Source organism: Amborella trichopoda, chromosome 7 (genome assembly GCF_054954075.1).
Source record: "Amborella trichopoda isolate Santa Cruz 75 chromosome 7, AtrichopodaSantaCruz75HAP2 v2.0, whole genome shotgun sequence".
NCBI classification, from domain to species: Eukaryota; Viridiplantae; Streptophyta; class Magnoliopsida; order Amborellales; family Amborellaceae; genus Amborella; species Amborella trichopoda.
The window spans coordinates 7,817,463-7,841,035 of record NC_142342.1 but is presented as its reverse complement, the minus strand read 5'-3'; the positions used below and the strand labels follow the sequence as shown (position 1 = coordinate 7,841,035).

The 23,573-nt window shown below is 37.3% G+C and overlaps 1 protein-coding gene across 13 annotated transcripts; it reads right to left on the bottom strand.

Annotated features, from left to right (window-relative positions):
• Window positions 1-446: 446 nt before the first annotated feature.
• LOC18444170 (KOW domain-containing protein) lies at window positions 447-15,333 on the bottom strand. Of its 13 annotated transcripts, none has more exons than XM_088871012.1 (6): window positions 15,188-15,276; window positions 13,606-14,050; window positions 13,396-13,491; window positions 9,586-9,689; window positions 9,302-9,438; window positions 447-873 (listed from the first exon to the last, which is right to left on the bottom strand). In XM_088871012.1, exons 2-6 carry the CDS (start codon window positions 13,663-13,665, stop codon window positions 791-793), a joined length of 480 nt encoding a protein of 159 aa, XP_088727138.1. In that variant the 5' UTR covers window positions 13,666-14,050; window positions 15,188-15,276; the 3' UTR covers window positions 447-790. The 13 variants fall into 13 exon arrangements, with proteins under 13 accessions (XP_088727138.1, XP_088727141.1, XP_088727142.1 ...); XM_088871015.1 differs by having other exon boundaries at window positions 13,606-13,883; XM_088871016.1 differs by having other exon boundaries at window positions 13,606-13,857.
• Between the last annotated feature and the right edge of the window lie 8,240 nt (window positions 15,334-23,573).

The window sequence follows — 23,573 nt, the reverse complement described above, 5'->3', positions numbered from 1 at the left end:
CTACTAGGTCAGATTGCAGTACGAATGGATAGCACGTCCGATACTTTAGTCGCACATCGTGCTCTCCAATCCGACTTGCAGCTTTGAAAATTTGATCATTTAAAAAAATGGGTAATGCCTATATTCCCCATTGAATTACCCCAAAAACAAATACGAATGAAAAGTAAACACCAATCAAATAATAAATAAATGAATAATGAAGGGGAAGTATACAACAATCCATATGGTCGCGGTAATTATATATAGCCATAAGGATACCAGTAATACGTTGAACGGTAATGGGGGGTGCAGGTCTACCAAAAACTCCATCAGTTTAACTACACTTCCGACTTCCCATCACCATTCAACCGATTGATTAGAGATGGTAATGACCTTATGGCCATGATCACATCGACCAAAGCATACTCTCCCATCACTAGATAGTGCAGACAATAACAAGAAGGTACTGGCAAGAAAATTGGTAAGTATTCGACTTCGCAAAATAATCTTCAGAACGGTATCGGGATTTGTTTTGAGGAACAAAATTTGAAACAGTTAGCTCATACAAAGTGTCACACTACTGTGAACAATATTAATCATGATGTCCAATGTACATTCAGACAAACATGTTCTTCACCTGTTTATCGGTCCACGCTCTCTTTCCTTTTCTCCAACAAAAATAAAAATAAAAATAGCAACCAAGTGATAGGAAAGTGTGGAACTGGTAGGCTCTTTGTTCAAGAAATGGGTCTCAGTGTAGTGCAATAATGGCATAGATCTTGCTAATTTGAGGGTGTAATCCCTGTCATTCTCAAAGCTCGGGCATCCCTCTTCCAGTTTCAGCATCGTATGTCTTCTCTAAAACCAGGTCCATAGGGGTATCTTTTGGGCCAACTGCATAACAAAAATTTCCTTTGAAGTCAGAATCTGTCTCTCTCTCTTGGCAATAAACTTTACAAAGCATCAAAACTGTCAAATTCCTAACAAAAACCAAATCCTAGAAAGTAAAGTGAAGGTTCATTTAACTTTGACCAGCCACAAAATACAAATACTAATAAATAAAAAATTTAAGAATGCACATAAATATAGACCAGGATCAAAAAGGGTCAACAAAAGTCACAAAGACACCACCTCCAGCTGGACTGCTGTAGCAAGCAATCATAGTTTAGGCCTCAACAGGTAGATTGTAAAAGACAATCCTAAAAGCATCCACCAGAACTACAACCATCTGAATAACAACAATTTATTATTCGTCTGAACACTTACTTTAGTCTAGATCTGAACTATCTAAATGAAATTCGAAATTGTACAATGGAGCCCAGGGATGACAGATTGCAACGCAAAAGATGCACTCCCACTGACAAGACTCAAAAGTGTGCAGCTTTGCCTCGCATAACTTGCACTTGAGTCCTATGACAAACCAAAATGCCAAGGGTGTCTCGGTTATTAATGCCCGTGAAAGCATCTGTCATCCTTGAAGCTCTTGAGGGCAATTATGGTTGCAAATGGGGGGATGTATACCTAGTTACTCAAAGGTAGTTCGGATAATGTAGGGTCAAAAAAGGAATTCAGGGGGTTCATAAAATTGTGACTAAACTGCTTCTTCTGCAGATCACAACTTGCAATGTGGACATGAAATCTGGTCTGTTTCACATTTTGACTCCAAGAAATTTCTAAGGGCAAGCAACTTGTGAACAAAGTACTTGTTTAGAGAGTTGATCTCTGAAAAATTATTTTGTGGGTTGATACACACTTCCAGGTTGTTACTCTTGGGAAGATGTTTCACTGGCAGCTCGCAGCATCTTGGCAAAAGGAGTATGGTATTATGGTTATTGCAGCATCTGAGGGTTCCCTATCCTGGATCAACAATGCCTCATTCCTCATTTCCTTGTTACGAACTGTTCTCTCTTCTTTGAACTAGAAGTTCCCTCAAAGCCTAGCGCATCAACCCAGCCACCAGCCCCCAACACCCCAACCCACCTACTTAAGTAACGAATTTATTGATAACAAATATAATTTTTTGGGTAGTTCAGTCGTAGGAATTGGACTTGGGATGTAATGCTGTAAACAATAGTCGATAAAGTCGAAAGGACACTGGCCTCTTGGAAAGGGAGATTGCTCTCCCCAGCAGGTTGCACAACCCTCATCAAAGCTGTCCTTTCAGGGGTCTAGCAGTCTACCAAATGTGTCTGTTTCATATGCCGGCTTCCGTTCGACAGCGAACTTGAGCAACTGATGAGAACCTTTCTAGCTTGGAAGCACGTGTCGCCCCAAAGCCGAGGGTAGGCCGCAACCTAAAATTCGCCAACCTGGCTCTGCAAATGGTGGTGGAGATTGGCGACCCAGATAGAACAACAGTGGCACAACATCTTGACCCATAAATACCGGCTATCCTCCTCCCCTTGGTTCATCCCTGACCACTTATCTCCAAGGGTCTTGGGCTTCTAGAAATCCATCTCCCACTCTCACCCTCTTTGAATCCTTAATCCCGCTTTATCCTAGAGACGGATTGAAAGTTTGCTTTTGGCTTGATCCCTGGCTTGGGATCTGTGATCTCTCTACCATGTTCCCTCTCGTCTTCCGATTAGCCAGAGACCCCTACGCCTTAGTGCAATCCCTTCTCCCACCTGACTCCTCCCCGAGAGCCTGGAGTCCTGACCTACGCCGACCTCTCTGCGAATCGGAAGTGCAGGCCTTCCTGGAGCTCTCTTCTCTGTTATCATCCTCCCCCACTCTGCCCAAAGGGGAGGATTGCATCTTTTGGTCACCTTCATCCTCGAGGTCCTTCTCGGTGAGCTCTCTATTCCATGCTCTGTCCAGATCTCCCACAGGGACTGTCACCTGTCACCACTCCATTCTTAAAGCTTGGAATTCACCGTTCCCCCCTATAATCCAGCTCTTCAACTAGCTAACCTTGTGAGGTAGAATACTCACCATTGACCAAATTCAGGCAAGGGACATCCCAACACCGAACCGATGTGTGATGTGCCTAGCAGCAGAGGAGACCATTGACCATCTGTTCACTCAATGCCCCTTCGCAGCCTCTATTTGGGAATTTATACTTCATTGGTTCCATTGGGAATGGGTAACTAAGAAAGCGTCACACACCTCTACAATCTCTCGACTTTCCTCCCCTGGTTTCGAATGGGAGCCTTACTTTGGAAAGCTACAGTAGCTACAACCCTCTTGACCATCTGGAAGGAACGCAACCACAGGATCTTCCAGGGTGTCGTGTCTCCCCTGCACAAGACCAAGGACACGATTCGAGGCCCGGTCATATTTTGGGCCACAAACAAGAAGCATTTCAGACTCATACCGACAGTCAACTTCCTAACCGACTGGACCAATATCCTCTTCCACCAACCGAAGAGGGTACCATGCTCAACACAATGGAGGTCCCCTGAGAGGGGCACCATCAAACTCAATTTCAATAGCTCATCTCTAGGAAAACCAGGCCTGGCAGGCATTGGAGGAATTTTTAGAAATTCCGAGGGCATCACCTTACTGGCTTACTCACTTCCCTACAGAGGCGGAAACCCGAGCCCTCCTTAAAGGACTCAGACACTACAACTCCTCATGGGGTCACTCTCTCCAAGTAGAAGGGGATTCTCATAATGTCATACTTTGGGCCTCTAGCACCTCCACACCTCCATGGAGACTCTGGGCATTCTTTAATGAGATTTTTGACCTCTGCAGGCGTATTCCAGTCTCAATTTCAATGGCTCATCTCTAGGAAACCCAGGCCTGGCAGGCATTGGAGGAATTTTTAGAAATTCCAAGGGCATCACCTCACTAGCTTCCCATAGGGGTTGCCGACTCTACAGAGACGGAAACTCAAGCCCTCCTCGAAGGACTCAGACACTATGACTCCTCGTGGGGTCACACTCTCCTCGTAGAAGGGGATTCTCATAATGTCATCTCTTGGGCCTCTAGCACCTCCACACCTCCATGGAGACTTTGGGCATTCTTTAATGAGATTTTTGACCTCTGTAAGCGTATTCCAGTCTCAATTTCAATGGCTCATCTCTAGGAAACCCAGGCCTGGCAGGCATTGGAGGAATTTTTAGAAATTCCAAGGGCATGACCTTACTGGCCTACTCACTTCCCATAGGGGTTGCCGACTCTGTAGAGGCGGAAACCCGAGCCCTCCTCAAAGGACTCAGACACTACGACTACCCGTGGGGTCACTCTCTCCTAGTAGAAGGGGATTCTTAGAATGTCATCTCTTGGGCCTCTAGAACCTCCACACCTCCATGTAGACTCTGGGCATTCTTTAATGAGATTTTTGACCGCTGCAGGCGTATTCCAGTCTCATAGACACATAACTGGAGGGAGGCCAACCACATCGCACATGAGCTAACCAAAAAGGGAATTGTCTCTCCACTACCACCAAGATAACGGATCAACTACTGCCTTTTTCCTCTTTCTTCTCTTTTGGTCTTGTGTGTTTTCCTTTCTGTAGGCACGTGTCGCCCCTGTTTCTTTTCTTTTGCTGGTTGCATCCAGCTGTCACTTCTCTCGATGACTTTTGGCTTGTCTTTGTTTTCGTATGTTTTAGTAATCCCTATTCCATCTATACAATGTTAACAGCATCAAAAAAAAAAAACCATCAAGCACAAGCCTGATTCCTAGAAGTGTACTACATAACAATTCATCTATTCAAGAGAAAGTATACATCATAGAAAAAAGGGTAATGGAGTTTTTTTTTTTTTTTTACCTTAACAAAATAAGTAAATAAACTTCACTATAAATATCCAAAGGTCCCCGACTTTCTAGTCGTGTGTAACATTCTACTTTCTACTCAAATATTAAAGTTAATATCTCCAATCACCAATATATTGTAAGATGAACAAGATTTATCTTTAATAATATTTGTTAACAATTGTCAATATTATAAAAAATTGATACTTAATATAAAGAAACAGCCATTTTAGAACCTATTTGTTTTCAAGTAATAATAATCATATGAAAAGAAAGAGAACCAAATGGCATTCTACTTTCTCGCAAGTTAATACTTGTAATGACCATAATAGGTACAAACAACTAACTTCTTTTTCTATTAAAAGAGGAATAAATTCCATTACTGTGACCGCACTTCACTTTGCTTCTCCAGTTCTTTGCCTAAATTCTCAGCCTTGTATCTTTAGTTACAATTCCTCTTTCTGGCAACTGCTGTGTTCTTCTTCCTTCTACCTAGCCCTATGACCTGGATCACTCATGCCTACCAATTCTCTTTGTTCCTCTGCCTGTCCCCAAATCCCACCAGCCCACCCTGCATCAGATGCTCCCCTACCCTCCCCCCACCCCCTAAAACAATCTCAGCCTTCCACTTCCCCATAAAGTATCAACATCTGGTGACCAACAATATCCTTCAACCTCAAGAAAAGTTCAAGGATTGGTTTTCATAAGAATGTATCGAACCGCCTAGATGCCATCCATATAATTTCTACAGTGCATTGACCTTGAGGACTGTGAAGAGGGCAGCAGAGCCATGGAGATATGCAAATGAAAGTGCTCTGCAACTCGGGCCTTAGATGCAATAGGGTTTGCCTAAGGAAGTGTTTGTCAGCAATTGGAAATGAATGGAGATATTTTATTGTCCCAAAAAAACAAGGATCAAGGACTTCTCCTAGTCCATATTGCCCCAAAGAATAATTTGGAGAAGGCCTTATGGCCTGACAATCTTTATGAAGCTCGTTCCTGCCTGATTTTCCAAGGCTGGTAACCAGGCATGCTGCCAAATAAGCCCAACCTGCACAAGGTTCTGATATGGGTGCATTTGTCTAATCTTCCTGGTGAATTAGGGATATGGCCTCCTAGTGTTTAAAAACATGGACCTGGGCAAGGAACTGGGCAGGAGGTGGGTCCGAGCCGGCTAGCTGTCTCCCAAATCTGACAGGTCAAGACTCATAAACAAAATAGCTGAATTTTCTTCTTCTTTTTTTTTAAAAACCCAGGAGGACTCAGTAAGATTCGGGCCGACCTAGTCAAGACTCAAGCGGAGTAGCAGTTATCCAGAACCAGCAGGATGCAAGTTCGAAGTGACTTGGGAGAGTCCAAGCAGGACTTGCCAGTTTTTAAACACTGGCTAGGAGCATTTGCATCATTCATGGGCTCCTACATCAGGCAATGTCCAGTTGTGCCATGTATATGAGGCCTATACAATCATCTGCATAGAGATGGATACAAGGATCCCTCCCATCAAAGATCCAGTTCTTAATAGTCATTTGAACTCATCTATGAAGACATTCTCTACGAAAAAAGTCCTAACGTTTTGCGCATCATGCAAGCTGGCTGCATTCTCATAACAAGCCTGAATGCAAGCATGCACACGCACGCGCGCGCATCCGCACCGCACACACAGACCCACCCCCGCCCATGCACGCACGCACAAACACGAACATAAAAGTAATTGAAAAAAAAGGATACAAATGAGTAACAAAGGGTGACTTTGGATAGGAAAAAACCATCCTCTAGATTAATGTCATTTAGTCGGAAACTATGTGGTATAGTTCATGGGAAAAACGCAAGATAATCTTAAAAACTTTATCAAATATCGCAACCTTGACCTATGGAAAATTAGAGTGAGACAGACATGGAAACGTCTTATCGATTCAACTGACTGTTTCACCATGAGATCAGCTCCAATCCCTAATGGAAGAACTTGGGAGCCTCGGATCAGAGTCATATTTAAACCAAAGTCCAATCCAAATCCAATCAAGGTATCTGCCTCTTTGTCACTAATGCCTCATTTCAGACACAATGGCATCTTCATGGATAGTTTCATTCAATGGTGACACCATCAATGATGCACAAATGCTGTTGGTCGAATTTATGGAAAATAAAGACCGAGAGGATATATATCGGATATTGTCTACAAAGCCTAGTGCATTATGGGAGTTAGAAGGGAGCAACCAATGCTTATTGGGAGGGTAGGGCACTCGTGAGATCCAATATGGAGTTACCTTAACAGAATGTTTCTCGAAGTTTGAATGCACATTTAGAAAACAATACATGAATGGGGAGGGGGCCAGTTGATGCAGTGGTCACGCTTTAGAAGAGGTCTCACTGCCTCAGTTGCAGTTAGCAAGTATGATGACTGCCTTGGATGGATTGTATAGTCCTCTTAGAGCCTTAAATGAGAGGATAAGAGGATTTGGTCTTTGAAGAGCCGGTGACAGTTCTCAGAGGGATCATTATATCATGCATTGGTAGGTGAAACCAGTGGATTGCCTCCTCACAGACCCGATTGGCATATTTGAGCTCTATTGAGGGCAGTTACTTTCAGTTGGCAAGTTTGTCATGATAGTATTCCTACGGTGGATCACCAGGGTCTCCAACCGCCAAACATGTGTATCATGTGTTGGGAGGATTACAATGGAACATCTACCTCTGCACTGCAGCTATGCTGGGGCAATTTGGTACTTCATGCTAGTGTTCTTTGGGATGGTTTGTGCTGCATCACCCTCAGAGATAGCCTTGATCTCGTTTTATATTTGGTTTTCAGATAGTGCTTGCATATTGACCCAGTTATGTCATGTTGTTATCATATGGGGGATTGGGAAGGAAAGAAATATTGAGATATTCAGAGTGTAGAACATTGGTAGGATTGCTCTTCAAGCACGAATCAGAGACCAAGCATTAGTTTAGGCCTATGCTAGACCTCAGCTTAAAGGTATCCAAGCTTAAAAAATTTGTTGAGTGGAGCCTAGGCAGCCAAGGGGGGTTCCCACTCTCTATATTGTCCATTCAATTGAGACAGTATAGATCTGTCTCAAACTTCGAGAAAAGCAGAGGGAGAATGGTCTACACTGTCCAATACAATTCGATGGTGAAGATGTCACGACCACACAACAATAGGTGCAGGCCCTGACATACAAAACACTTTTCCTATATGTATGTGTGTGTGAGTGCATGTTTGTGCCGAAAACACATTGTCAATGAATTCATTTCACAAATGTAATAAATCAGTAAATAATCACATTTTCGGTCCTGAATGTTTTGGATGGATATCAAGCTCAAAATCACCCAAACTTTCATATTTTAACCTCTTAGATAGTTCACAATGAATCCAATTTAAAAAGTAAGCTCTGAGATACTTCTCAAACTTTTTGAATTCTTTTGATCTAAAAACATTGATAAATCCAAGTTTTTTTTTTTTTTTTTTTTTTCTTTATAAGCCCTAAAATCAACTTTCAGGATTAGAAAACCCCTTTAAGAGGGGGAAATGACCAAAATGCCCTTTCCCAAGGGCAATTTCGACCTCTTACAAGAGGCAACCTCAGTAGATGCATAGGCTTGAGCTCTCCCCTTGGCTTGCCAGTTCACCCGTCCAGGAACATGTTGATATTAGGCCTGCCTAGGCCTAGGAGGGTGTTTTAGCCCCCTGAGAGCAAAGGGGAGGCCACATAGTGCTCGGTGGCTGGTTTTTTAAACAATGAAGGTTTTCAAGTGGCAGACTTTCTCAGAGTCTGTAAAAATGGAGCCTTCTCATCTCGAGCTACTACAAGAATGAGTATGGAGTGGTCCATACCACCAATAGAGTCATTGAAGTACAAATTTGATGGGAGTTCTAAAAGTAACTCCGGCCCAGGGGGTATCGGGGGCCCAGTGAGAAATGCTGATTGGAGTATTTTGTTATCCTTTTCAGGTTCATTACACTTACTACGCAGAGGTGATAGCTTTGCTTGAGAGATTGATACATTGCCCCTATAGTGACGAGACACCGATTAAGGCAATAGCTACTTGTCATAAGATTCCAAGTAATTCACACCAATCTACTTCATTTCATCATTAAGGGAAGCTAATGTTGAAGCCGATGTACTTGCTATGGTGATGTGCATCGTGATAGTCTGTTGGTAATTGCGGGTCCTTTGGGTACAGAACTACAGAATGCATGGGCACAGAGGCTAGTGATGTTTCTCTCTTTCAGACGTGTAGGTATTCATGTTTCCCCAACACTGTGATATCATCATATAAGAAACTACAAAGAAGACAGAAATAGAAGTAGTGCAATAACATCATTGACAAGAAATAGAAACAGAATATAATAGTTTCCAAAGATAACATACCAAATAGGAGAATAGAACGTCATGCAAAAGAACATTAAGAGATGTTCACAATATGATCCACTTTTACAACGTATCTCTCATTAAACATTCTAAAGACACTACTCAAACTCAAGTACATGACAGGTGGTAAATTATCAGCTCGTATAGTACTTAAGCACAATGTATAGAAAATAAATATAGTGTACCAGAACAAAGAACTTTTCATTGTAAGATATGCTATTTGTCCTAATAATGAACGTTCTGATGCTTACCTATATTGGACCTTGATGTTGTTCTTATTTTTAAGATTTCAGGTCGAGGAATGATGGATCCCGATGTTCCTATTCCTCTAGAGACTCGTACTTTTGTGCCATCTTCTAGGTACTTGATTCCAGTCTTACAAGGTTTACTGCAAATGCCAAATTGGTAATAAAAAAATGGTTCCATGAGGTACAACTAAATTTAAAAATAAATAAATAAATAAACAAATTGAAGCACAGCTTATTGATATCAAAGACTATTTCCATATTCAATCAAACTTCAAACAAATTCATACCCTGTGACTGGGTCAAGCACCTGGACATTGGAAACATGAAGAGGGGCTTCCACAGTGAAAATCCCACCTTCATAACCCTGTCCCTGCTTGATGTGCTTCTTCACCTGCAAATTCAAATGGCAATATCATCAAACCTGAAATGCAGTGCCTTGCATGAGAAATCTACGACTCCAAAGATAACCATAGAAGTAGGGACCAAGTAGTCTTTGTGCTAAATGGCAATGGGTCCTCACTATAGTGTATGAGAGAAGGAAGTTCCACAGAGCTATAAAATCCAAAACCTCGTTACATTTCAATACACAAAACAACAGTTGTTAACCTAGCCACTCCAGATATAAAAGCATTCTATTAAATGAATGCATAATGATGAGTTCAATGGAACATCTATTCATGGAAGTTGGAATTTTAAATGAGAGCTGCACCATGTCCGTACACCACAAGTGCTTGTAAAAATTACTTTCCATTCGTTTCAGAAACCCACTGTAATTATCACAGAAGGTAAAACCAGTGTTTTAGACTCTTCGTCCTATTGGCAAAACAAGTTGCGTGTGAATTGGGGTGCCCCACTCATTGGGCAGCAAAAAGTAGCTAAAAATATAAAAAATGTCAAAAAATACAAAAACAAAAGTGGAAATACCAATCTATTATTTAGAAATATGCTTTTAGATGATTTTGATGGTTTCAAAGATGATCTGGGAACTTTCTTTTTCTTTTTCTTTTTTGAAATATACTTTTATGGCTTTTTATTGTGTTAAATTCTTCCGAAATATTCAAGTATAAATCATATTTCTCAATAATTCATACTTAAAAAAATCATATTCTTTAGTCTACTAATGATTTCAATTACCTCTTTAATTTTTCTGATCTTAACAACTTTTTATAAATTTTTTCCCTTTTTTTGACTTTTTAACATTTGGGGTGTACATAACTCGGCTCCACTTGGAATCAGCCGAGTTACTCACCGCGGGTAAGGGCCAAGTACCTTGGCCGAAGCAAGCTTTAAAACCTTGGGTCTGTACAACCCCACAACATAACAAAAAAAAAGAACAGCATAGTACTATCTATGTGTGTGTGTACGCATATTTGTGCATGTGTAGCCACACACACACACACACACATATATATATGAAAAACTCGCCAAGCATTCCTTGGCCTCCAATGTGCTAATGGCCTACCTGCCATCCATTCCAATGAATTTTAATGAAGAGGGAGATTTAAATTGTGCTTAATTTGCAGTCCCTGTACGCGTACTTTTCTTCTTCTCTCTATCTCCACCCACACACTCTTCCCCATCCCTTCTCTTCCCCATCCTTCTCTTCTCCCTCTACGACTTTCTCTCTCTCAACCTCTCCTCTCCATCTCATTCTGTACCTGCTCTCTCCTTTCCATCCCTCCCTCTCTCCTCCCCATCCTCTTCCACCCAGGTTATTCCACACTTCTTCTCTCCCTCTCTCTTCTTCCCTCACCCTCCCTGCACGAGCTCCCTCTCTCTTTTTCCCTCAATCATTATTTCTCCCTCTCTCCCTCTCATTGCTCCTAAAAACAATCTATGATCTAAGACGACTGCAAGTTCAGAAGCTCCAAATAAACAAATCAATTTAGCTCGAAACCCCCAAATTTGTGAATAAGCTCAAAATCCCAATATCACCAACAATAAATCCATTTGAAAACTCCAAACCAGGTATGTAAAGCAGTTTTTATCCATATGGAATGGTTGATTGGGTTCCTTCAAACATTTTTGGATGGGATTCCTAGAGTTTTTATTGGGACCCTTTTTCAGTGGCATTCAAATAAATAGAACCCTAAGTTCTAGGGACTTTTATGTGGGGGGTTTAATGTTTTAATGGTGATTTTCTGTAAATTAATCATGGTAAAAACTTCTTACTGTTGGCTATTATTTTCAGTTGTAAACTTTCTTTAAAATGGTGATTCCCCACATTTTTCTCGGTTCATTTCGTACTTTTATGTGGGCATCTAGTTCTTTGTATTAGTGAAGTGTGGCTATGGCATAAGGGCATTCATATTGCTATGAAATGACTGTAGGCAATAGCTATCGTTTTTTTTTTTTTTTTGTTAATTAATGTTTTCAGTAAGAGGTTTTTTTTTTTTTTTTTTAGTTTTTATTAGTTTTTGGTTGATTGCACAACTCTCACACTGCTTTAGCCCATTTGATCAACGTGGTTAGATATTAGAAACCACAGTAATGGTGCTGACGCAGGATAATATTTGATTTCTTAAATCCAATAATTGATTGAATTGTCAGCTTAATGAAAAATCAATTGAATTTACTCGGAGTTTATTCAAGATAAAAAGATTGATGTTTTATAAGAAATTTGAACGTCCAGTTATGCAAATTGATTAACTACCAATGGGTATCTATTTGTTGGCCTGTATGAGATCATGTAAGTAACTAAGGAGAAAGGAGTTTTCAAAGTGTATGCTTAGAATAGTAGCATTTGCATTTCTTTAATGCAGCAACTTTTATTTTTGTTGTTTATTGGACAAACTCTATGTTTGATAAAAAAATGGGATTGTGATTTTATTGCCCTTTCCATGGTAATTAAGGACTAAAAAGGTATTTATGTTTTTGATGTTTAGGAACTGATAGGAAGGTTCTCCGATTTTAATGTGATAGCATCAGTATTTACAATTGACTATCTGGTCACAGAATTAACAGCTAATGCTGCTCCCATGCTGATCTCATTCTTCTCTACTTGAACCATATATGTTTTTATCAATGTTACAGACAATCTGAACAGATTTTTTGTTTGGTTTCAATGTCACAGAAAGTCTTCTTTTCTGTCACATACACATGGTATTTTATGTACATCTCTAACATGCACACTGCTAACAGTGTATAGCACTATAAACTGTTTATAACTTCAAGGAATATATAACAAAAGCTCAAGGCAAAGGATTAGCCCCGTTAATAACTACGATGATCCGATTTATGGAACCTTGCTAGCATGATGACCCTCATCTACTGAATCCATCTCTGCTAACAATAGTACAAAGACCTCTTTACATCTAAACTTGTATTCCAAGAAACTCTAATACACAAATTTGTGGTTCTTCTATCAATCGTTTAGAGTACACTAGTTCACTAGACCTAAATTGGAAATGCAGTGATGTATGTCAGTTTTATATACTTTTAATTGTATAGTTCTTCTATATTGGGAATGCAGTGATGTATGTCAGAATGGGGAGGAGAGTGTGGGTAGATAGATAGATAGAGAGAGAGAGAGAGAGAGAGAGAGGAAAAGAAAAGTAAACATACAGAAGCCTGCAAATTAAGCACAATTTTAAATCTCCGCCGCCCATTCAAATTCATTGGAATGGATGGCAAGTAGGCCATTAGCGCAGTCGTGGCCAAGTCGCATCAAATGTTCACAGATTTTGACAAAGTAGGAATTCAAGTCATTCTCGAATTATCTTATATTTCAAGATATATCAATCTGGAAAATTTTATCTCTAAATAAGTTTAAGCGGTTTCGCAAATGGGCAGTTTATCTCAAACCATGCATACGTACTCAAAAGAATTTCCTAAAAATGTTTTCAGAATTTTCCAGTTTGATATAACAGGACCCTTTAAGATCAAATGATTCTACGAAAATGCAAAAGAGATCCCCTCAGCTAGGGTTAAGTAAACAAATATAGATAGTAGAAAGAGCAAAGTATAAATGCATTCATAATGAGTACTACTAAAGACCGGGAGTAACTGAGTAAAATGCAATGTAAAAAACGAGAAACTTATCACAAAAGAATACCAAAAATAAAATATGAAAAAAATAACTTAAAAGGGAACTTTACCAGATTCTTTCCCTCAACAATAACACGATTTTGTGATCGAATCACTCGCTTGATTATGCCTGTTTCACCTCTATCTTTGCCCCTGATTATCATAACCTAAAACGATCAAAAAATACGAATCAGGAATAACATTCAGATAAAAAATCTTTGAGAAAATGGCTAAAAATTCTCTAAACAGGGAAAATTTGAAAGAATTCATTTTTTTCATACATTGTCACCTCTTATGATTTTCCAGTTCTGGATGAGCTTTTGAGCAGCCTTCCAACCCATAATCCAGAAATCTTGGGCTCTACAAAACTGAAAAATTTTCCTCACTTTTGAGCTTTACAAAACCCTAAAACTTTGTGCGCTCCAACGGATAATGTGGGGACTTCACAGATCTTATTTGCTTCGATAAGGATGCGTTTGGTGAATTTCTCTCAGTTTCCCTAGGATTCTCACTGCTGCTGACTTTCCCGAAATCTAGGAAGAAAGTGAAAATTGGTAGCCTGAAAGGTGGGAACCTTGTTTGATAAACTATGGAGCTGCTATTTTCACTTGTTTGGTAGTAGGAAAGCAGGAAACAACTTGTTCTAACTATTCATTATGTATTTCATTGATTTGAAGCAAAACACTGACTCTAATCCAAAGAATGAAAGTAACACAATAATTTATCCTGGAAAACCAAACCAAAGGAGGACAAATTTCAATCCAACCACTCATTTGAACCACAGAGTCCACCCATAACAATCCTACATGACAATAGCAATAATTTGCAAAAAAAAAATATGGAACAAAATAATTTACTGATCAACTTATCCGAGGAAGAAATTTCAAAAAAAATGCATAAGAAAAAATAAGCACTAATGATGAATAAATCATGGATAAACTGAATAAAATATTCATGGAAGAATCTTAAGATGAGAAAAATTACATCAATAGCAAAGCAAACAACAATAAACAGATGAATAACAGATCAACGAGGTCGCCAACTATTAGCAGATCATGAAAATTCAGAATCAAATCACACCCAAACATATTTGAATTCCACGCAAAAAACATCAAAAAAATAATGGCACCTCAAAAGAGGCAAATGAACAGCACCACAAAAGAGGCAAATGAACAGCACCTCAAAAGAGGCAAATGAACAGCACCTCAAAAGAGACAAATGAACAGAACCTCAAAAAGAGGCAAAAAAGCATCGCACCTCACAACACAGTGCAGAAAAAAAAAAGAAAATAACCAATACGAACATGCCATTCATGGTAAAAGACCAAAAATGCAGAAAATTTGAAGAAAAAAATAAGAAACTAAACAAAAAACCTGTGAATGATTCTGCAGTTAAATGAGTAGAACAAACCAATATGACCCTGTTAAAGTTGGGTATTGATATTCCATAAAATCTCTTTAACAGAAAAACGTATATTAGATTTGGGTATTCTCTAACACAAAACCGACGTTAAGAGAAAAACCCTGTTAAACTTCTAGCGATAAATCTATGAAACCACCAACCACAATGTCGAGAGATAAACCAAAATCATCTCAAAGTTCTAGAGAGAGACTCAAACCCATCCGAAGATTCAATGATATCTAGAGACAACACAAAATGAGGCTGAACAAAGGCAATCTCAGAAATTGTACAGAAGATTCAATGATATCTAGAGACAACACAAAATGAGGCTGAACAAAAGGCAGTTTCAGAAATTGTACAGAGAGAAACAAAGAGACCGAGACCAAGACCAAGAGAGAGAAAGCGAGACATGGATGAGCATAGCTGCTATCCTCTGTCCAGAGAGAGATTAGGGTTCTTTACAGCGAGAAGGACAAGGAGAGAGTGAACTCCAGCGTACCTCGGTGGGTGTTGAGCGAGAGAGTAGGGTTCCAATTTTCTCGTAAAGTGGCAGCTTAAGGGTCCATTTGGTCCGCCACTTTACTCGAGGCAACACTAACGGAAAAGGTGTACGATATGAGGACTTCTGGCCCTGATGACCAATGGGAATGGATAGGCGGATCAGGAGTTGTGTATTGAATCTCAATTAATTGATAATCGAAAAAACAAATATTATGATGATGGTTAAATAGATAGAAATTATATCTTTGTGTTAATTTTTTATTTTATTTGTCTCATTTAATATTATGTTAAATTCGTTTAATTCCACTTGACGTACTTTTAAATTGGTATCAGAGCCATCTAATCCTATCTGTATAAACAGTTTTTATATCAGCACTCTATCAAAGGCATAATAAAATATTGTTCATTTAATAGTAATAAGCCATCATAAGTTATCAAAGTCGTGAACTGTGATGAAGACAGGCTAATATTTCATTGACTCAGTTGACTCGAGTGCGTAATTACATTATTGACTCGATAGCAGGACTTTTCAGACTCGGCTCTCAAAGGTCTGATGCTAAAACTAGTTCATCTGGTAGAACAGTAAGAAATTTTGAAGAAATTGTTATTGCCAACATTGAAAAAGATTTAAACAATTCGAATATCCCTAAAGTCTCTACTTCTGAGATATATAGTAAAGAAACATTCGAATTCAGAAGTGATTATGCAATCAAAACTGAAGAATAAACCAAATCTATCTTAAATTCTGAAACGACCATAAATTTGTTAAACAAGAATCGTATTGAAGAATTTAGAAAAAAAAAATATAATTATCTTCATATTGGTCTTGTTCAAGTTGGTATTAGACCTTTAACCAGAACTGAGCTTCAAACTGCTATCTTCCTGTGCTTAAGAGACAGTAGGCATAGACAATTTATGGATTCCTTATTAGGAGCTATTGAATCTAGTCTATGTGAGGGACCAGTTTATTTTAACTGCTTCCCAAGTTTCTCTATTCTTTGATTGACCATCATATTTTGAAAGTCCTTACTCTTAACCTTTTAACTAATGGTTCTGACATGCTTGCTGGGTCACAAAATATTGATGTTACCTATAGAGTCTGACATAAAGCCATGACCACTATCTGTCCTAATGTTATGAAAATTGACTCTAAGGGCCAGACTACTCTTTTCCAAACTAATGTTGAAAAATCTAATTTGATTATCTCTAGAACAATTTCATGGGATCAGGTGAATCTACCTGAAAGGTGGACCTTACCATGTCCCTCCTAAGCCTGTTCAAAATCAGGAAATCAGCTAAATAACTCATTACGCTGAAGGGAAAATAGAAATTCAATTCTCTCCCCTCTTTAGAACTTTCCTTAATCAAAACAGGAACCCTAGGCAGCCTCCAAGAATGTCCTTTAGTTCTGAATCATCTAGGATGGTTGAACCTCCTAGAATTTCTTCCTCTTCTGCACTATAGACAGAAACTGAAAAAGAAACAAATAATAGTAAGGATGTGGTCATAGAAGGGCTTGATCAGCTTAATAATCAACAAATTGTTCAGCTGACCTATAAGGCAGAAAACCTTTCACCACAGAATGATAAAGATTTTGATGGCTCTCAAGGACCAACTTTTTCTGATATAGGGTGCAGTTCCAATATCCCTGAAGGATCTGTTAATATGCTTGAAATTAAAAATTTTGAAATCAACTACAAACTCTTAAGACAAGATTTTTACTCTGAGGAAAATAGAGAAAATAGAGAGTGGTTTCTTAAACATAGTAAACCCCTTAAGAAATTTATTGATGACGAATATATCAGAACAATGATAAAGAATAAAATTAATATAAGGTTCTTTACCTGGTTAAAATATTATATGGATTCAAAAAATAATAAATTTCATGATAACTTGTATGTTCCTAAAAATAGGAATTCTGCAGCTATTTCCGTCCTTACAATAATATATAAGACTTACAATACTCCAAATGGAGATAAAAAAAGTATTCATCCTCTTGAAGCAGTTGTGGATTTACCTAAATCTAGGGATATTCCTTATACACAAACCTATATCCCTAAAGAAGATGGAATATTACAAAGACACATAAATTTAGAAAGCCTTAACTACCTAATTGAACAAAATAATTATACTAATCTATTTCTACATAATATAGGCCAACAGACCACAAGGATAGAAGAAAGCCTAAATAATAGGCTCTCTACCTCAACACAAATCCAACCTCCTGATGAAAAGGATAAATTTAAACCCGTCCTGTTTAAACCTGTTATTCTTCTTTCTAATAAAACCTTTAAACTTTGACTAACTCTCAAAAAAAAGAATGAATTCTTTGATGAATTAGTTAACAGGCTTGCTACTATTGAAATAAGTAATAAAAAGAGCAACACAAATAAAGATAAAGATTCAATTGCAAACATGCTTGAAGATATTAGCAATGAAGAAATCCTTAAACTTTAGGGTATGTTTAGGAATCCTGATCAACCTGACCAGATTAATGGGATAAACTATGGAACAAAAACTAGGCCTACTGCTACTTCAAAGATGCATATCAGAAGATGAATTTAATCAAGCATATGATTATGTATGCTCAAGCATCTGCTAACCATGGAAATAGAGACCCCGACATTGCTAGATCCATAATCAATGGGTTTACATGGCAACTTAAAGGATGGTGGGACTTCTACCTAAGGAATGATGAGAGAAATATCGTTTTAAGTGTTAAAAAACAGACCCTTACCACCGTCTATAACCAAGGTGTCAAACAAGAAATACCTTCACAAGATGATGACTATGTCAATACATTAATTTATACTATTGCTCTACATTTCATTGGAGATACCTCTGTCTGGAATGAAAGAACCAGAGAACTTTTAGAGAATCTCATATGTCCTGATCTCTCTCATTATAGATGGTATAATGATGTTTTTCATACCCAATTACTCACCAGAAATGATGCCAGAGATATACATTGGAAGTCTCAATTCTTAAATGGACTCCTTGCTCTATTCAGAAACAAGGTTAAAATCAAGCTTAAAAATACTAATGGAGGAAAAGAAATCCCCTATGAGAATTATATTCTAGGCCAACTTGATAATGAGATTTGCGCCACCGGCTTAGAACTTTGTACTAACCTCAAGCTTAAGAGACAGCTTGAAAAACAAAAGATCACTGGAAAAAGATAAATGGGGGACTTTTGTGAACCATTCTGTTATTACCCCTTTTTTGAAAAAACTCACTCCAAAAAATATAAGGGTCACTCTAAAAGAGGCGACTATAAGAAAAACATAAAGTATTATAGAAAACAAAAAAAAAAAATGTTCAAATCAAACAAAGAAGATTCTGAACCCATAAGTAGGAAGCCCAAAGGAAAAATAGCGTTATGGATATTTTGCAAATAGGTGTAGGACAAAACAAAAAATCAATAAAATTTCTGATGAAAGACTCAAAAGACAGTTAGAGTAAATTCTCCTACTAGGAGACTCTTTTGATGAAGAGTTATCCATATATGAAACAGACTCAAAAGATGAAGTTTTAGAATCAACACTGAAACTTCCAATACTAGTGAGGCTAAAGAAGACTGTAAATGTGATCATTACAAAGCCCTGTTAGAAATGCAAGGGCTTAGCCTCAATGTACTTTCTGAAGAACAAAATTTGGTCTTAGATATAATTGACAAAATCGTTCCCCCTTGAAAAAAGAGATGTTCTCATAAATACCTTGCTAAAGAAAAGACTGAAAGTCAAGTCTTTAAACCTACTTATGATCTCAAACATATAATCGATAGGATTAATAAAAAATAAGTAATCTCTAAAGGGGAGACTGTTATTTTTGAGCTGAGGTTTTGAAATAAGAATTTTAAAAGAATAATTACAAGCTCTTAACGACAGAATTACTGCTTGAAACTTCCGGTTCAGAAAATCTCCAATCACCTGAGAATTTAATAAATGAATTCGAAAATATACAAAATCAAGATGAGGCTATTAACATAATTGAGAAAATTGATCTTAAGCAACTAAATTATATTAACATAAAGTTATTACTAAAAAATGGCATACCAAAGTTACAATTGCCGTCTTCAAGGAATACAATTTTTTAGCTACTGCCCTTATTGATTAAGGTGTTGATCTCAATTGTATTAACGAATGACTTGTTCCATCAAGGTTCTTTGATAAGACCACCCAAGTCTTAAATACTGCTAATGGCAAAAGACTTTTAATCAATTACAAGCTTTCTGAAGCCACCGTTGCAACAACGGAGCTTGTTTCTTGATGCCATTTATTATGGTAAAAGGACAAGCTCAAGAAATAACTTTAGGGACTCCTTTTATTAGTCTTCTTTATCCCATAAAAGCTTTAGACTCCTCGGGAATTAAATATGAGATCCAAGGTCATAAAGTTAAGTTTGAATTTATTGACAAACCAAAATTAAAAAAAATTAATCAAGTTATGGTTTTAAAAAGAAATAAAGAATATTTGTTCCATACTCTTAAACAAGAGATTTTAACCAAACAAATACAAGAAAAAGTTAACATCCTCTTGATCCAAGAGAAAATTGTACAATTTAAAAATAAACTTGAAAAGGAGGTCTGTGCTGAAATCTCAAATGCTTTTTGGGAAAGAAAAAGACGTATTGTCGAATTACCTTATGAACCTGATTTCAATGAAAAATTCATCCCTACCAAATCTATGCCTATTCAAATTAATAGTCGTCTCTTGGAAATTTGCAAAAAAGAAATCCAAGATCTTCTTGATAAGAAACTAATTAGAAGTTCTTATTCACTTTAGAGTTGTCCAGCATTTTATGTTGAAAAAGCCTCTAAAAGAGACAGAGGAGTACCAACACTTGTTATTAATTATAAGCCGTTAAATAAAGCCTTGAGATGGATTAGATATCCAATCCCTAATAAGAGGGATTTACTTAATTGACTTTATGAAGAGCAACTATTTTCAAAATTTGATATGAAATCTGGATTCTGGCAAATTCAAATTACGGAGAAAGATAGATACAAAACTTCATTTACTGTACCATTCGGACACTATGAATGGAATGTAATGCCATTTGGATTAAAAGATACTTCATTTGAATTCCAACATATCATGAATGATACATTTACACCATTCACCCAATTTATGATTGTCCATATTGATGACGTGTTAGTTTATTTTGATTCAATAGAACAACATTGGAAGCATCTCACAATCTTTTTGCAGGCAATTAAAAGTGCAAGACTAGTCTTGTCTAGAAAGAAAATCCAATTATTCCAAACAAAAATTCAATTTTTAGCCCACAATATCTATAACCATTCTATCATTCCTATAGATAGGACAATAAGTTTTGCACAACATTTTCCTGATGAAATCAATGATAGAACCCAATTACAATGATATTTGGGAAGTTTTAATTATATTTCTGACTTTTATAAAAATATTGCAAAAGACTGTGCTATACTTTATGACTGCCTAAAAAATAATTCTCTATAATGGGGAGAAGAACATACTTTAGCTGTTCGTAAAATAAAACTTAAAGCCAAAGAATTATCATGTCTTGTAATTTCACATCTTAAAGCTTTCAAAATTATAAAAACTGATGCATCTGAAATTGGTTTTGGAGGTATTATAAAACCAAAAATGCCTGATGAAAAAAATGAACAATTAGTAAGATTTATGTCTAAAAAGTGGAATGATACTCAAAAAAATTATTCTATAATAAAAAAAGAAATCATCTCTTTGTTTGTTGTGTTTTAAAATTCGAATATGATATTTTTAATCAAAAGTTCTTAATCAGAACAGTCTGCAAGACAGCCAAAGATGTTATTGACAAGGATGTTAAAATCATAGTCTCAAAACAGATATTTGCAAGATGGCAGGCCATATTAGTCACCTTTGATTTTGATATCCAACACATTGAAGGAAATACTAACTCTCTACTTGATTTTTTAACACGAGAATTCTTGCAAGGCATCCAAGGGAAAAGAACCGACGAAAATTCCAAGCGAGACCTCAAGGCAGGTCAACCTTAAAGAAAATAGTCCTAGTACCTTTGAAGACTTAATACAGTTTACTGAAAATTCAGAATATTGGGAAAAATCATATCTCCCTATTATGCCAATTGATAATATTTGACTTCTTCTCAATCCAGATAAAATCGTAAAAATTTATCTAGTCAATCATATGTATCCAAGAGATGAGTTCAACCCACAACTCTTATACGAAACGATCTTAAAGGAAACATGATCAGTAGAAATTATTTGAAAATACAGAGGACATGATATTGTTGTTTATTCTAAATTTAGAATAAAGAAAATTCTGGCCTACAATAATTGGGGATTTGATCCCTAAAACCTCGATATTTTAAACAAAGCTACTCTAAAATTAAGAGTTACCATTATTACGATTATATTGAAGCATAGGAAGCATGGGAAAAAACTTTGTTACGTCAAAATAAGCATAATACCCATAGCTAGTTTATCATGTTCAAGCTTAATGAAGCCCTTCAAGAAATTCTTTCATGGTTCAAAAAATGGATGTTATACTGGGGTCCTGCCCCAGATATTTATCCTCAACCTTTGCAATGTTCATTGTCTAAATTCCACGCACCTAATAGAAATTGATCGAAACTTGAAATATTAATCTATTTTACCACCTTATATGAAATCCCATGGATACTCAGGTGGACTTATTCTATTACCGAAGATGATGAAAATTGGGATTATATTCCCCATCTTAAAAGAAATGTACAAATAAAATGGTGGGACAACTTTAATGCCAAAGACTTGCTCCCTGAAACTATCAAAATTATTACGATCAAGGTTAATACATAAATAATTGGTCAACCGACTGGAACTGCCTCATAGTTAAGGCTCCTACAATCCAAAACTCCTAAATTATCAAAAGAAAAGCTTTGAAAAAAGTTACTATCTATGTTCGACGATGATGATGATTTCATGTCAATAAGCGAAGACGATATAAATCAAAATGAAGATGATAGTGCTGTAATTCTACTACCGCTCAATTAAAGGGCCGGTACGACTCCACCAAACTCCAGGACACGTGGCCCACTAAAATACTAAAGTAAACCATTTCATCCTACGGCTCATAACTTGCCGACAGAAATAAAAGGACAGCTATTACTATTCCTTACCTTTCTACGTGGTAAAGATCACCGACACCACCGACAACTACCTTTCCACATGGAAGAATGTGAATGGGCTGACATTCCCAGATAAAAAACACTGGACTAAAAGAAATTTGAAGCCCGAGGCTATAAAAGGGTGATCTCCCCCTCCTTGAAGATTACCACTTCGTGGAGTTTACCTAGTTCTCTTCTCTCCTCTATCTACCTTCTTTCCCTTCTCTCTAAGATTGTAAAAACAGTTTAGAGTGTATTTAGGGTTTGGAAGATTGGTGTGCTAGTGTGGATTGCGAGTAGTGTACTGATATGATTTCTATATGATGTCAATACTTTGTGTCTATATTTGTATTTCCATGTTGTGATTTGTATTAGTTTGAATTAATATTACTGTCTTGGTCTTAATTTGTCACACCTCAAGAAATTTCAATACAGATATTCTTGAGATGTGACAATCCAAAACATATATACATCTCTTGATAGGACAAATTTACAGTGGCGAGGTCTTACAAAGTAAATAAAGAAAGCTAGCACAACAACAATATCTTCCAAGGTTGATCTTGACTAGCACTCAAAATGAATCCGCAGTTATCCTGAAAAAATGTTTACCATAGTTTGATGAGTTTGGCTACTCAGTAAGTGATCATCATAATCCTAAAAATAATCATGGTTGAAAGATATCAATATTTTCAAAAAGGAGATCTATTAACAGAAATGCATCAATAGTTTCACTTTCAATAAATGCATAATTAAGTATAATCCGAATAATTGAAATGCATATAACACTTTAACGGCAGTGCATAATTCAAAGGATTTCACAAAATACCCTATTGGCATCCCAAGTACGTTACCTATATACCCCATCAGCGTCCTGATGGGTCCACTTAATCCCTATCGACGTCTCAGATAGGTCCACTTAATCATTGCAGGTCCACTTATAACTCACCGACATACCGAATGAGTCCACTTAATCCCTACCGACGTCCCGGATAGGTCCACTTATACCTCACCGGCGAACCGGATGAGTCCACTTGCATACTTAAATTATTTCTAAATCTCTTTAAACATTCGAAAGCAGCAAATATCATGTACTCAACATATCACTGAAATCATTAATATGAATCTCACTGACACCTTTAATAACAGTCACTTTCAATAACATTTCAACCAATCAAATATTTTGGGCTCAAATTTAGAAAGGTTGCAGTTCGTAAAGACA

Coding starts and splice junctions, on each gene's coding strand:
- LOC18444170 (NM_001379278.1), bottom strand. CDS start 13,665: ATGGGTTGGAAGGCTGCTCAAAAGCTCATCCAGAACTGGAAAATCATA. Junction 13,492..13,605: donor AAATCATAAGAGGTGACAAT/GTATGAAAAAAA, acceptor TGATCGTTTTAG/GTTATGATAATCAGGGGCAA. Junction 9,439..9,585: donor GTGCTTGACCCAGTCACAGG/GTATGAATTTGT, acceptor TGGCATTTGCAG/TAAACCTTGTAAGACTGGAA.